Source organism: Trichechus manatus, unplaced genomic scaffold, assembly GCF_000243295.1.
Source record: "Trichechus manatus latirostris isolate Lorelei unplaced genomic scaffold, TriManLat1.0 scaffold00045, whole genome shotgun sequence".
Taxonomy (NCBI): Eukaryota; Metazoa; Chordata; class Mammalia; order Sirenia; family Trichechidae; genus Trichechus; species Trichechus manatus.
The window spans coordinates 9,986,616-10,000,534 of record NW_004443981.1 but is presented as its reverse complement, the minus strand read 5'-3'; the positions used below and the strand labels follow the sequence as shown (position 1 = coordinate 10,000,534).

Genomic DNA, 13,919 nt, shown 5'->3' with positions numbered 1-13,919 from the left:
AGCCTGGTCCTGACAATCTGTCTGCCCCGCCCCGTCCCCTGAGCCTGGTCCTGACACTCTCTCTGCCCCGCCCCGTCCCCTCAGTCTGGTCCTGACAATCTGTCTGCCCCGCCCCGTCTCCTCAGGCTGGGCACTGCTGTCTGGTGACTCTGTCCTGTGTACTTTACTCACCCAGTCTCCCAATGAGCGCGCCCGCTTGTACTTCCTGCTGGCCTGGTTCCACGCCATCATCCAGGAACGCCTCAGATACGCCCCCCTGGGGTGGTCCAAGAAGTACGAGTTCGGGGAGTCAGACCTGCGGTCAGCCTGTGACACCGTGGACACGTGGCTGGATGACACGGCCAAGGCGAGTGGGCGGTCCCGTCCCAGGACACAGGCTCATTTAGGGAGAAACACACGTAGAAAAGCTCAGGTCGTGGTGATAATCTGCTCAGCTGAGAGGAACAAACAGACACCGCGCAGCAGCCTAAACCCAGCGAGAACAGTGTGCTGTTCGGTGCACGTGTGAGGAGAGGGGGCTGGGGTGGGTGGCTGGGGCTGCTTCCCTCAGGGTGCGTATCAGCCCAGCGTCTCCCCCCAGGGAAGGCATAACATCTCTCCAGACAAGATCCCGTGGTCGGCGCTCAAGACCTTGATGGCCCAGTCCATCTATGGCGGGCGCGTGGACAACGAGTTTGACCAGCGCCTGCTGAACACCTTCCTGGAGCGTCTGTTCACGACCAAGAGCTTCGACAGCGAGTTCAAGCTGGCCTGCAAGGTGGATGGGCACAAGGACATCCAGATGCCCGATGGCATCAGGTACGTGGCCGCACGGTCAAGGGGGCAGCGCGGCTGAGCCTCGGACGGCGTCTGCACTTGGCCAGCAGCCTGGAGCGCAGCCGCCCACGTGTGCCCTCTGCTGGTCTTTCAGGCGAGAGGAGTTTGTGCAGTGGGTGGAGCTGCTCCCCGACACCCAGACGCCCTCCTGGCTGGGCCTGCCCAACAATGCCGAGAGAGTCCTGCTCACCACGCAGGGTGGGTAGCTGCCCTCTGCTCTTCGGGAGCCCTCCCCTTGCCACTGGGGTCGGCCTGGCCAGTACCCCCCACCAGCTCACCCTTCAGCTGCTCACTCGTTGCCCCTGAGCCCCTCCAGGTTGTCAGGAGGGGAGAAGACTGCAGTGTTCCCAGTACCGAGGGAAAAGCTTTACACTTAATGAGGTCTGGAAATTACATTTAGGTTTCCATTTTATGTTCAGAAGTAAAGTTTTCATTTTTCTCTAAAGAGGTAAAAACCGCCTAGTATGAAGTAATGCTTTAAAGGTCGCACACTGGGGGCCATTATGCCCACGGAGGTCATCCCTGTCGCCCAGGGAGCGGCGGCGGCGTGGCCAGAGGACCCCGTGCTGACAGTGCTGGGGGCAGCAGAGCAGGGGCGTCTGCCGGGTGCGCAGACATGAGAACCGAGGGGCATGGGGAGGGTCGGGCTCATCCCAGGCGCTGCCTGGCATGGGGGCTCTAGCTCTGGCCTTGACATCACGGGCCAGCTCATTCGGTTTTCTTTTTAATTGTGGTAAAACACAAGTAACAAAAAGTTTGCCGTCTTTACGTGTACAATACAGTGACGTGAAATGCGCTGCCCACGCTGCACACTCATCACCACTATCCATTTCTAAAAGTTTCCTTCTCCCCAAACGGAAACTCAGTCCTCCTTCGGTGGTAGCTTCCCCGTCCCCAGTAAGCACTGATAACCCTTGGTCTCTGTGTGTTTGCTTGTTCTGGATATTGTGGATAAGACGGGTCCGCTGGTTCACATTCAGCAGTTGTGTGCTGGACTTCATGCCGAGGGTCCGTCGGTGTGCCTGCTCGTCGTTGTGGCCAGGCACGGTCTGTGCTTTAAGAACGTGCCCCCACTGGGCCCTTCTCCCCTGAGCAGCTGTCGGGTGTGGACCCCGTGGGGGCCTCCGCACTCACTCTCTTCCTCCTCCGCCCCGCCCTTCCCGCCCCACACTGGTGGACTCGCGCCCAGGCGTGGACATGATCAGCAAGATGCTGAAGATGCAGATGCTGGAGGATGAGGACGACCTGGCGTACGCCGAGACCGAGAAGAAGGCGCGGACGGACTCCACGTCAGACGGGCGCCCCACCTGGATGAGGACGCTGCACACCACCGCCTCCAACTGGCTGCATCTGATCCCCCAGACGCTGACGCATCTCAAGCGGACCGTGGAGAACATCAAGGTAGCGGGATGCGCGGTGGTTGTGGGGCCTCCGCGTGCCCCGGCTCTCGGGGTGAAGGTCTCAGCTGTCAGGCCGGGCGAGGGCTCTGAGCCGAGGTTGTCTAAAGCAGCTGCATACCTGGGCTCCTTGGAAATAAGTTCGTAAAGTCTGCTTTGAGAAAGGGGGGGGGAGTTGACCTTTTTTAAACCAGCTGAAGATAATCTAGAAGATTGTCCACCTTCCAAGGGGCAGTGAGGCGGCCGTCCTTCCTCTGTCAGTACTGCTGGGGTGTCTGTGGTCAGGCGGGGCCGTGGGACTCCAAACAGCCTCCGGTTTACGTGCGTTCTGGTCCAAGGCCATTGCTCGAGGGATGCTTTCGCGACTCTAGGCGGGATTGTAAACTCTGGACTCTGGGGTGACGTGCTCTTGTTGGCAGTCCCGTCCCTCCCTAGACCCTTCTGTTCACTCCGCCCTCGTCTTCCCTCCGAACGACTTTAGGATCCTTTGTTCAGATTCTTTGAGAGAGAAGTGAAGATGGGAGCTAAATTGCTTCAGGATGTTCGCCAGGACCTCGCCGATGTCGTGCAAGTGTGTGAAGGGAAGAAGAAGCAGACCAACTACCTGCGCACGCTCATAAATGAGCTCGTGAAAGGTGGGCAGGAGCGGGCTCCTCCTGGTGGCCTGGTGGGCAGGGGCGGGGCTGGGCCCCACAGCCCACGGGGCCCCCGTGCACTCAGCCTGGGACTTGCCGGGCACCAGCCCTGCCCCAGACACCGATACTGAGCGTGCGTGCCGAGGGCCGCCAGCCCTGCCCCGGACACTGATACACTGAGCGTGCGTGCTGAGGGCCGCCAGCCCTGCCCCGGACACTGATACTGAGCGTGCGTGCCGAGGGCCGCCAGCCCTGCCCCGGACACTGATACGCTGAGCGTGCGTGCTGAGGGCCGCCAGCCCTGCCCCGGACACTGATACTGAGCGTGCGTGCCGAGGGCCGCCAGCCCTGCCCCGGACACTGATACGCTGAGCGTGCGTGCTGAGGGCCGCCAGCCCTGCCCCGGACACTGATACTGAGCGTGCGTGCCGAGGGCCGCCAGCCCTGCCCCGGACACTGATACGCTGAGCGTGCGTGCTGAGGGCCGCCAGCCCGGGCCCGGACACTGATACTGAGCGTGCGTGCCGATGGCCGCCAGCCCGGGCCCGAGGTGCGGTGTCCCCGAGGTGGTCCTCTCACAGCCGGGGGGATGTCAGGCCACCGTTGGGCCAGGGGCACTGAGCTGCTGGCGGGCTGTGCATTTCCAGCCCTGGTTTCACTGGGAGGTGGCTGTGGTTCTCCACACACACCACCCAGACAGTTGGACCCTGGGAGTCCCCCAGGACAGGGGCCATAGTAGGTACAGAGGGGCAGGAGGCTGGGGGTCTCACGCTGCTCCGTGCGGGGAAGCAGCGGGCGCGGTGCTCCTCTGTGCTGGGCAGACCCTCAGAGCCAACACCAGGTGCCCCCTTGCTTGCAGGGATCCTGCCACGGAGCTGGTCCCATTACACCGTGCCGGCCGGCATGACTGTCATCCAGTGGGTGTCTGACTTCAGCGAGAGGGTCAAACAGCTGCAGAGCATCTCACTGGCGGCGGCGTCTGGCGGCGCCAAGGAGCTAAAGGTGTGTCTCTGGAAGGAGGTTAAAGAAGCTCCTAAAAGTGGGGGCGGGGCAGCCGTGCGGGCCTGGGGGTGCAGCACCCCACTTTAGCCCCCAGGCTGTGCGGGCCAGAAGGGCCCAGCCGGGCTACCGTCCTGACTGGCTGTGTCCCCCACAGAACATCCACGTGTGCCTGGGCGGCCTGTTTGTGCCCGAGGCCTACATCACCGCCACTAGGCAGTACGTGGCACAGGCCAACAGCTGGTCCCTGGAGGAGCTCTGCCTGGAGGTCAACGTCACCACCTCACAGGGCGCCACGCTCGACGCCTGTAGCTTTGGGGTCACGGGTGAGTCGAGGCACCCAGGCTGTGCGGAGCCAGCTCCTCCTTCAGCGGTCCCCTGGAGGTCACTCCTGCCCCGGGCCTTCAGCTCGCCAACATGTCCCCTTGCAGGGGACTCGGGTGATGCTGGAACACGTGCCCGGGTGTGTGGTTTGAGGTGTGGATGACAAGCTGGGGCTCTTGGGCTTACTGGCTCGAGACTCCCTATGACAGTTCCGTGGCGCGGCTGCGTCCACCTCAGACTGGGCTTTGCCTTCTTCACAGGCTTGAAACTGCAAGGGGCCACGTGCAGCAACAACAAGTTGTCGCTCTCCAATGCCATCTCGACCATCCTCCCCCTCACACAGCTCCGCTGGGTCAAGCAGACGAACGCAGAGAAGAAGGCGAGTGTGGTAAGGGCTGCACCCGAGAGCTGCACGCTCCTCCCTGTGGTTGGGGACTCTACAGGCCAGGACACCCCACTGGGCATGACAGGGCGAAGTCACCTCCCATCTCCAGCAAGATGAGGAGCACAGCTCTGCCTGTAGCTGGAAGTCACCCGCGTCCTCAGAGAAGAGCACGTGGCCCTCTTCTATAAGCCCCTCTGCAACCAAAGCCCGCCTGCAGCTTTCGGCGACCTCCCAGTTTTTCTTACCTTTTCCATCAGTGTCTCAGGTCTAGTGCAGTCGGAACAGAAATAGTGCCGGTGGGGGGCTTTGGAGAGCACAGACTTACAGTCACACAGTTCAAGAGGCTAAAGTCCAAGTCAGGTTCTCTGCCGTGTGGATGCCTTGCTTGCTTGCTGGTAGCCCCAGGCGTTTAGGGGTACCTTGGCGTCCCTGACCTCTGTGTGTGTCTGTGTCTCTGCTGCTCTTTGTGTTGCTAAGAAGTGATTAGTTTTGGGACCCACCCTTCATTGGCATGCCCTCATTCCCACAAAGAAAACCCTATTCCCAAACAGAGTCACATCCACAGGGATAGGGGCAGGAATTCAGTCTGTATTTTGGGGTTCAGTCCCCAGCAGTAAGTTGTCTTTCTCTCCTAGGTGACCTTGCCTGTCTACCTGAACTTCACCCGCGCAGACCTGATCTTCACCGTAGACTTTGAAATCGCGACCAAGGAAGACCCGCGCAGCTTCTATGAGCGCGGCGTCGCCGTCTTGTGCACAGAGTAAAACGAAAACTCGCTTCCCCTTTCTGTGATAGTAAAATTTCCTATTTAACATTTATTGATATTAAAACGTCTGGAAGAAGGCCTGGACTTGGGAGAAGAAAGTAGTTGGTCTGAGGTCGGAGAACAGGGAGTGAATGATGCCTGACGGTTGGGAGAGGAGATGGAAGAGAGAAAGTACTTCGAGGGTTTCTAGTATGGCTTGTTTTGAAATAAAACACTAAGCATGGCCCGGCTCCCGCCTCGTCTCTGCACCAGCCTTGCTCACAGGGCGTCGCCACCCCTGGCCCACTGGCCCGCGCCATCTGGTCTCTCTCAGCAGGAAGGCGGGCCACGGCCCCCCACACACCTCCTCTCTCGTGGGCGGGTTGTACGGGAGCATGAGTTGCCCCGGCACCTCAAGGCCGCCGCAGCACTTGTGGACAAAGAGCCTGGGGTGTCTCTTCACACGGAGAAACGGCCAGGCCAGGAGAGCTCTGGCCAGGCCGCCCTGAGCTGGTCATTCGGGATCTTGGAGACCTCCCCGAGCAGCTGCATTCCAGCCCAAGGGCCTGGCCGTGGAGACTGCCAGTTCTCAGATGGGGCAGACCCGGGTGACCGGGCGGCTGGTCCTCACCATGGCTGCGAGTGGGGGCTGTGCCCACCTGTGCTGGCAGGCTTGGCATGGCAGCACCCTGCATGGCTGTAGGGCCTCTGGGCACAGGACCTCAGTGACAGCGTGGCTGATATAAATGGCTCCCATAGACAGTGACGCTCTGAGTCCCCACTGAGAGCTCGAGTCCCCGCTGACAGCTGGAGCCTGGGGGCCCATCTCCAGTGGGGAGTGACAGTGCTGGGGACGGAGCCGAGCTGGTGTCTGAAGCTCTGTAACAACTTTCATGGGCTTGTGGCCCAGAGCTGTATCAGCTCGACATTTGGGGGCCTGTTTTTAACGTCCTGTGAACCTTTAAGGATCCTCAGCAGTTCCACAGCAAGGGGCTAAGGCTTTCGCATGTTCTCCTGGGGAGCGCTGGATGTGCCGGGACAGTAGGGGGAGCGTCCACCAGAGGCGGCCCCTGTGGGAGTGTCCCCATGCTTAAAGTATCCCCAAGTGTCCCACCCCCATCCACAGGTGCGGCCGAGGCACAGGGTGGCTCTAGTAACGGAATGAGGACCCCATAGCACAAGAGGGAAAGACCCATGGCCCACGGGTCCTAAAGGCCAGGCTAGGACCTGAGACCTGGCTGACTCCACGCTGCAGGCGGGGCCCAGAGATGAGCTAATGGAGACAGGTGTCCATCCGCCTTCCACAGCAGGCAGTGCTGTCCTGTGCGGGCCCCACCAGGACTGTCCTGAGGGTTTCCTTTGCTATTTCATCAAGCACTAGGACCCCCCCCCACCCCCACGCCAGTGGAGACCCCTGGGAGTGGTGGGCCTCGCCCAGCGCCTCCTCTGCTGCTGGGGTCCCGGGCACTCACCATCTGTGGCCATGGCAAGGGCTGGACGGTCTGGCATGGGTCCTGCTGCCCGCCCTCTCTGGCCACAGTGGCTGGCATCATTTTAGGCAGAAAGTGTAATCAGAACAGGCCCCGTGTGGGGCTGAGCCTCCCAGGGCCCCTAAGGGCCAGCTCCTCCCGCCCAGGTGAGGCAGGGCCCCTAAGGGCCAGCTCCTCCCGCCCAGGTGAGGCAGGGCCCCTAAGGGCCAGCTCCTCCCGCCCAGGTGAGGCAGGGCCCCTAAGGGCCAGCTCCTCCCGCCCAGGTGAGGCAGGGCCCCTAAGGGCCAGCTCCTCCCGCCCAGGTGAGGCAGGACCCCTGGGCCCTGGCCGGTGTGGAAATAAGCGCAGGACTGCCGGGCGGTGGGGACCCGGGCCCAGGTCTAACCCAGGCACCCCACCCATGGAAGGAGAGCGCCTCTTGGCTGAAGTCACTTTATTGCCCTGGAGGACAGTGTTGTCTCGGGCAGGCGAGCTGAGGGCACCAGACTTGGGAAAGAGGTGGCAGCTGCAGCTGTGGAGGGGACACCAGCACCCGGCCGGCTCCTGCCTTCAGTGACGGAACAAAGCCCAGTGAGCAAACCCCTGTCATTTGAAAAAGGCAGAAGAGCCACCTGTTATCCTTAGATGTCACTGCAGAGACCCTGATGGCGGTCACAGGCTGAGCCATCCAACACCCAGAGCCCTTTCTGCACCGCTGTACCAGTGAGGGCGATAAGTACTCTATTCTGAACATGTAAGAGGCAGCGCCCAGGGACTGTTTCCCTGCAGAATTTATGTAGACTGTTCTCATCTGCGTGACCTGAGCCTTTCTCGGGCCTCACCGTCCTTTACAGCAAGCCAAGGACAGAGAGAGGATCAAAGGTCCCCCCAAAGGACAGAGAAAGGATCGGGGTCCCCCAAAGGACAGAGGATTGGAGTCCCCCCAAAGGACAGAGAGGATTGGAGTTCCCCCAAGGGACAGAGAGAGGATCAGGGGTTCCCCCAAGGACAGAGAGAGGATCTGGGGTTCCCCCAAGGGACAGAGAGAGGATCTGGGGTTCCCTGAAGGACAGAGAGAGGATCCGGGATCCCAAAGGACAGAGAGAGGATCTGAGATCCCCCCGAAGGACACAGAGAGGATCTGGGTCCCCCCAAAGGACAGAGAGGATCTGCAGTTCCCTGAAGGACAGAGAGGATCAGGGTCCCCCCCAAAGGACAGAGAGAGGATCTGGGGTCCCGCGAAGGACAGAGGATCTGAGATCCCCCCAAAGGACAGAGAGAGGATCCAGGTCCCCCTGAAGGACAGAGAGGATTGGGGTTCCCCTTGGGGGCAGAGAGAGGATTGGGGACCCCTTAAAGGACAGAGAGAGGACCAGGTTCCCCCCAAAGGGCAGAGGGAGGATCAGGGGTTCTGGGGCTGGGGGAGAGAGAGATGAGGAGGTGGAGCCCGGGGCAGTTTTAGGGTGGCCCATGAAGCTATTCTGTGTGGTACTGTGATGGTGGACACGTGACATCATGCGTTTGTCAAAACCCCCTGGGCCGCCCAACACACAGAGGGAAGCCTCCCGTGAGCTGTGGGCATCTGTGAGCAGCGATGCCTCTGTACTGCTGCATCAGTTGTCACAATGCGCCACGGGGGTGAAGATGTTAGTCACAGGGGAAAGTGTGCAGGGGGGAGCCCTGGTGGTGCAATGGTTAAAGCGCTCTGCTGCTAACTGAAAGGTCAGCTGTTCAAACCCACCAGCTGCTCTGCGGGAGAAAGATGTGGCAGTCTGCTTCCATAAAGATTACAGTCTTGGAAACCCTATGCGGCAGTTCTGTGTCCTACAAGGTCACTCTAAGTCGGAATCAACTCGAGAGCAATGGGTTTGATGTGCAGGGGTGGGGGATATATGTAATTTCTGCACAATTTTTCTCTAAACCTAAAACTGCTCTTAAAAAACTAAGGTCTGTTTTTATAAAATTTAAAGGTGAGCTGAGCCCAGCAGGGCACAGAGCCCACGACAATTTGCTCCTTTGTTGTGTTTTACTTTAAACACTGTAGAACCCACCCCTCCCCCGTTAAGAAAGTTGTGTGCAAAACCCGAGGTGGAGTAGGAGCAGGATTAGGTGGAGCCCAGGATCAAGGCTAAAGAAGAACCGCCAGTCTAAGGCTGCGTACACAGTCAGTGTACGGTCTCTGGAATCCAGAGGGGTGGAATGGGGAGGGTGTCACAGGGCCTTTCCCTAGATTGAAAACCCATTTGTAATCAGTTGGTGGAAACACAAGTGTTTACTATTTAAGAAGTATGAAAAGATCCAAAGAAACAAAAAAAACTTATTGCCATCGAGTCAATTCCAACTCACAGCGACCCTATAGGACAGAGTAGAACTGCCGCATAGGGTTTCCAAGGAGCAGCTGGTGGATTCGAACTGCCAAGCTTAGGGTTAGCAGCTGAGCTCTTAACCACTGTGCCACCAGGGCTCCCAGAAGGTCCAAGTGACCCATTAAAACTTTTTTGATGGTCATTAGCATTAGCTTTAGAGTCCCTGGGAGAAGCAAACTGTTAACATGCTTAGCTGCTAACCAGAAGGTTCTGAGGCACTGCAGAAGGAAGGCCTGGCAATCTGCTGAAAAATCAGCCACTGAAAACCCTACAAAGCGCGGTTCTACTCTGGCACATGACACACGTGGGGACGCCATGAGTCGGGGTCGACTTGACGGCCACTGGTAACACAAGCTTTGACGGAGTCCGTGGGGTTAGGGCCCCTTCCTGGGCTGAAGTCCCTTACCTTGGTTTAGGCCACGTACTGCTTCTTTCTCTTATTTTTTTCAGGCTCTGCAAGTAGAAGTTCCAGTTTTCTCTTGAAAAGTGAGAGTCTGGGCCCCTTGTCTCTCTCATTCCCAAGTCTAGGGGGCAGCCACCACCCCTTGGCTCTGCTCTCCCCGGGCTGGCCTGGCCCCGGAGGCTCCACGTGAGCGCAGAAGGGGCTGGCTGCCCTTGGCCCCCGCTCCTCAGTCATTCTCAAGTCCTCCTGCTCGCTCACAGGCTGCATGTCCACATCCAGGACTTCTGGGGTTGCAGGTGCCCCGCTGGCAGCCTGGATGAGAAGGTCCGGACATCTGGACGAGACAGAGGCCTCTAAAGTAACTCCTTCTGGACTCGTCGACTTCGGTGTCTGTGAAGTCACATTACAGGTCACCAGAGAGCAGCCATTGACACTATAGCCTGAATGACTGGGAGTATCTTCCGAGTCGCCATCAAAAGGATCTAAAAACTGATGACGTAAGTCCTTCTAAGTCAGTAAGCAATTTCTAGCAGCGGAATAAACGTATAACACACTCCCTGTTATGGGCTGTGTCCCCCCAAAACACATGTTTAAGTTCTAACCCCCGGAACCTGTGAATGTGACCTTGTTTAGAAATAAGGTTTTTGAACAGGATCTTTGTTAGCAAGTTAACATGAGGTACTATAGGAGTAGAAAAAAAAAATCATTGCGGTCAAGTCGATTCCGACCCATAACGATGCTGTAGGACAGAGTAGAACTGCCCCATAGGATTTCCAAGAAGCAGCTGGTGGGTTCGAACTGCCGAGCTTTTAGTTATCAGCTGTACACAGGAGTAGGGCGCGTCTTAATCCCATCTGAGTGGCTCCTTATAAAAGAGGAGAAGAGACACAGAGAAGACAGCCACAGGAAGATGGAGGCATAGACTGGAATGATGCCCCGACAAACCTCGCAACAGCCAGGATCCCCAGGCTCTGGGAGAGAGGTGTGGAGCGGACTCCAGAGCCCTCAGAAGGAATCAATGCAGCTAACACTCTGATCTGGGACTCCCAGCCTCCACGGCTGGGAGACAATAAATTTCTGTTCTTTAAGCCACCCAGTTGGTGGTACTATCACAGCAGCCCCAGGAAAGGAAAACATTCTCTTATATGCACCAGTGATTTCTTCCATCACTGATGCTGGCACGTTTTGCGTGACCTCCCCTGCCAATAAATCCAAAACACGTTTGATCAACATTCAAAAAGCCTGGGTCCCATCATCCCGGCTGAGGCAGGGGGAGAGGGTAGCCTGAGTCCTGTCACTTGAAAGCCTTGACCCAGCGCTGGGGACAGGCTGGATGGCTCGGGACAGGCTGGATGGCTCGGCCCAGACCAGCCTGCCCTCACGTGGTGTGTCTGATCTCTCATTTCCTCTGGAGTCACTTCCAAAGGGCAAAGGGCCATTTTCGTGGTGACAGACAAGCGAGGCCAGTGCCAGGGCAGCCCCCCACCAGCCCCTGCTCACCCCCTGTCCTGACTCCCCGAGCAGGATGTGCAGACACCACCCCTCCCTGCCAGCAGCTCTGCAGAGTTGCCCCTCAGAAGAACGGCCTGGTGATCTACATCTGAAAAATCAGCCACTGAAACCCTATGGCATACAGTCCTACTCTGACACAAGGGGTTGCCCTGAGTCGGAGCCGAATCCACGGCAGCTGGTAAACTCGTGCGTGTGGGGAAGTGAAATGAGTATGTAAGCCCAAACGCTGTTTCCAAAGTGCCGGGGTCTGGTCATGAACCGAACACAAGTGACTTGTCCGAGAAGCTGTGGCTGGTGGTGCTGCCACCCGCAGGGCAGCCCAGACCCATGTCGGGGGCGGGGGGAGCTTTGTGGCGGCGCTTCCTGAGTGTCTAGTAACACCACCACCACCCCGCTCTTTACCTCTCATACTAGGAGCTCCTATTTGTCATTCTTTTTCCTTCCTGTGTCAGTGTTCTTCCTTGAGAAACGCTAAGCCCTCCGCCACCTGTCCATCACCCGTCAATTCCTGAGTTACATGATGGGCAGCTGTGCTTTGATCAACTTCAAGGCTATGTGGAAGGAAGCTTCTAGATACGCCCGAGGCACCCAAAGAAGACAGGCCATCCATCAGCTTGATAAGCTATGGCTGGGTATGTGCACACTTCCAACCACTCCTATGTAACACTAGCTTCCATCAAACACATACCAGGTACGAGTTGCTATCAAGTCAACAACTCTGACTTGTGGGGACCCCGTACGTGCCAGAGTAGAACTGTGCTCCATAGGGTTTTCAATGGATGAGTTTTCAGAAGTAGGTCACCAGGCCTTTCTTCTGAGGCACCTCTGGGTAGACTCAAACCACCAACCTTTTGGTTAGCAGCTGAGCATGTTAACTGACTGCACCACCCAGGGACTCCAAAATGCACACACACAGTGGGAGAGGATGCTGGGCTGGCCTGTGCCCAGTCAATGCAGGACGCTGGTCGTGGAGACCTCCTGGGGCCTCTTTGGACAGTTGTCCTTGTTATTGATTCAAAAGTAAGCCACGTGAAAATGGTTGTGGGCACCTGTAACCATTTCAGTTCAGAAACTGGTTGGAAGTGTTTGGATTCGCAGACCTGGCGTCTGGGGACCCCGGCACAGAACAGTCAGCATCCTCAAAGTCCCCGGAGGCCACAAGTCCCCAGTCCAGTGCCCAGCCCAGTAGTGTGTGTGTCGGGGGGCCAGGGGATGCCCTTTCAGACAGCACAAACCAAGAGCTGCCGCGATCATCGACCGGGTTTCGTAGCACCTACCTCTCTCCAGATGCCTTCCATCAAATCCGCGCGATTCTTTCTATGACTGGCCTGGAAAACAAAGGTTTGGCTATGCCTTCTACGGAGGCGGGCTGACAGCAGCTTGTATTCAAGAGCAAGTCAACAGGGGTATCCACTGCCCAGGCCACTGGCTCCTGCCTAGATGGACTCTCGGGGCCTGGGGGGAGGGGTGGTTGCCCCCCAGCAGGCGGGGTGAGGTGGGGGGACCTGGGCCACTGCAGATGGGAAGGCGGAGAGCCAGGGGAGCAGCAAGGAGACAGGCTCCGGCTGTTGCATCCGGAAGAGACTGGACCACCCACCAGCCCTGCAGGCCCGAGGCCCTCACTCTGTACCCAAAGCCAGAGGAACGTGGGCTTTGCGAGCCAGGGGAGCCTAGATCCCAGCCCTTCTGTGACAGACGCAGGAGACGAGGCCCAGAGAGGGGCCCTTGGAAGAACCCAGGTCCAGAGCCAGCTGTTCCAGAACCTTCCCCACTAAACCCGGGCAGCCTGGAAAAATGACTGCTGGTTTCTAGTGAAAGAAAGACTCTCAAGGCACTGGCACACGAACGCCTCTGGTTTTTGGAAGATGATGGCAATGGCGGTTCGGTGGTAGAACAGGAAGAGGCTGCGTAGGCCCGGCTCACTGTTGTTTACTCCCCATTGCTAACCGCCACATTGTCTCATGATTTTTCCCTCCCTTTCTAGTCTCTACAAAAAGGTTTAAGATTAACCAGTGTTCCTCCCTGGAGGGTGGAAAACAAGTGATAATGATCTAAGAATGAAAACCCAAACAAAGCACCCATCTTGTGTCAAGAAAAAGCAGGATGTGGCCAGATAATCCCCAAAGACGTCACCAGATAACCTCTAAGAATCATACCAGTAGAAGGTTAACTCACCTAAGACATCATCACCTCAAGGGAAAACTAGCACAAAAGATCCATAATCCTGTCCCTATAAAAGACTTCAGCCGATCTACAGTGGGGAAGACAGGTTTTTTGGAGGAATCTATTCCTCTCTGTCTCCTATATATCAATATATAATAAACATCTTGCTGCTCACCTCACCCCTGTCTCAGAACTGGCTGTTGCGGCAGGCAGCTCCAATCCGCGTTATTGCGGTAACAGAAACCTTACACCTGAGAGACCCAGGTTCGATTCCCGGCCAAGGCACCTCATGTGCAACCACCACCCGTCTGTCAGTGGAGGCTTGTGTGTTGCTGTGATGTTGAACAGGTTTCAGCAGAGTTTCCAGGCTAAGATGGACTAGGAAGAAAGGCCTGGTGATCTACTTCAGAAAATCAGCCAATAAAAACCCTATGGGTCACAACGGTCCGATCCACACCCAGTCATGAGGATGGCGCAGGATCAGGCAGCGTTTCATTTGTTGTGTACCGGGTCACCACGAGTCGGGGCCACCTGGCTGGCAGGCAGCTAATAACGTTTTTGGAAGAGTAAAGAAGGCCTATGACAAAAACACCAAGAACCACAGAGAAGACAATTTCCAGGGAGGGGTCCGGGCTCAGGACAGGACGAGGGCTGGAGTTCCAGGCCGCCCGCGTCCTCCCTCCCTCCCAGCCTGCCCCCAGCCAG

General features: G+C 57.7%; 1 protein-coding gene across 1 annotated transcript in view; it reads left to right on the top strand.

Annotated features, from left to right (window-relative positions):
• DYNC1H1 (dynein cytoplasmic 1 heavy chain 1) overlaps window positions 1-5,539 on the top strand; it is a 72,070-nt gene extending 66,531 nt beyond the window's left edge. The window contains exons 70-78 of the mRNA XM_004376718.2: window positions 176-346; window positions 581-798; window positions 911-1,014; window positions 2,006-2,217; window positions 2,695-2,848; window positions 3,708-3,850; window positions 4,005-4,173; window positions 4,432-4,559; window positions 5,192-5,539. Of these exons, the coding sequence (XP_004376775.1) occupies window positions 176-346; window positions 581-798; window positions 911-1,014; window positions 2,006-2,217; window positions 2,695-2,848; window positions 3,708-3,850; window positions 4,005-4,173; window positions 4,432-4,559; window positions 5,192-5,320 (1,428 nt within the window). The 3' untranslated portion in view covers window positions 5,321-5,539. The remainder of the gene's footprint in view (window positions 1-175; window positions 347-580; window positions 799-910; window positions 1,015-2,005; window positions 2,218-2,694; window positions 2,849-3,707; window positions 3,851-4,004; window positions 4,174-4,431; window positions 4,560-5,191) is intronic.
• The last annotated feature ends 8,380 nt before the right edge of the window (window positions 5,540-13,919 follow it).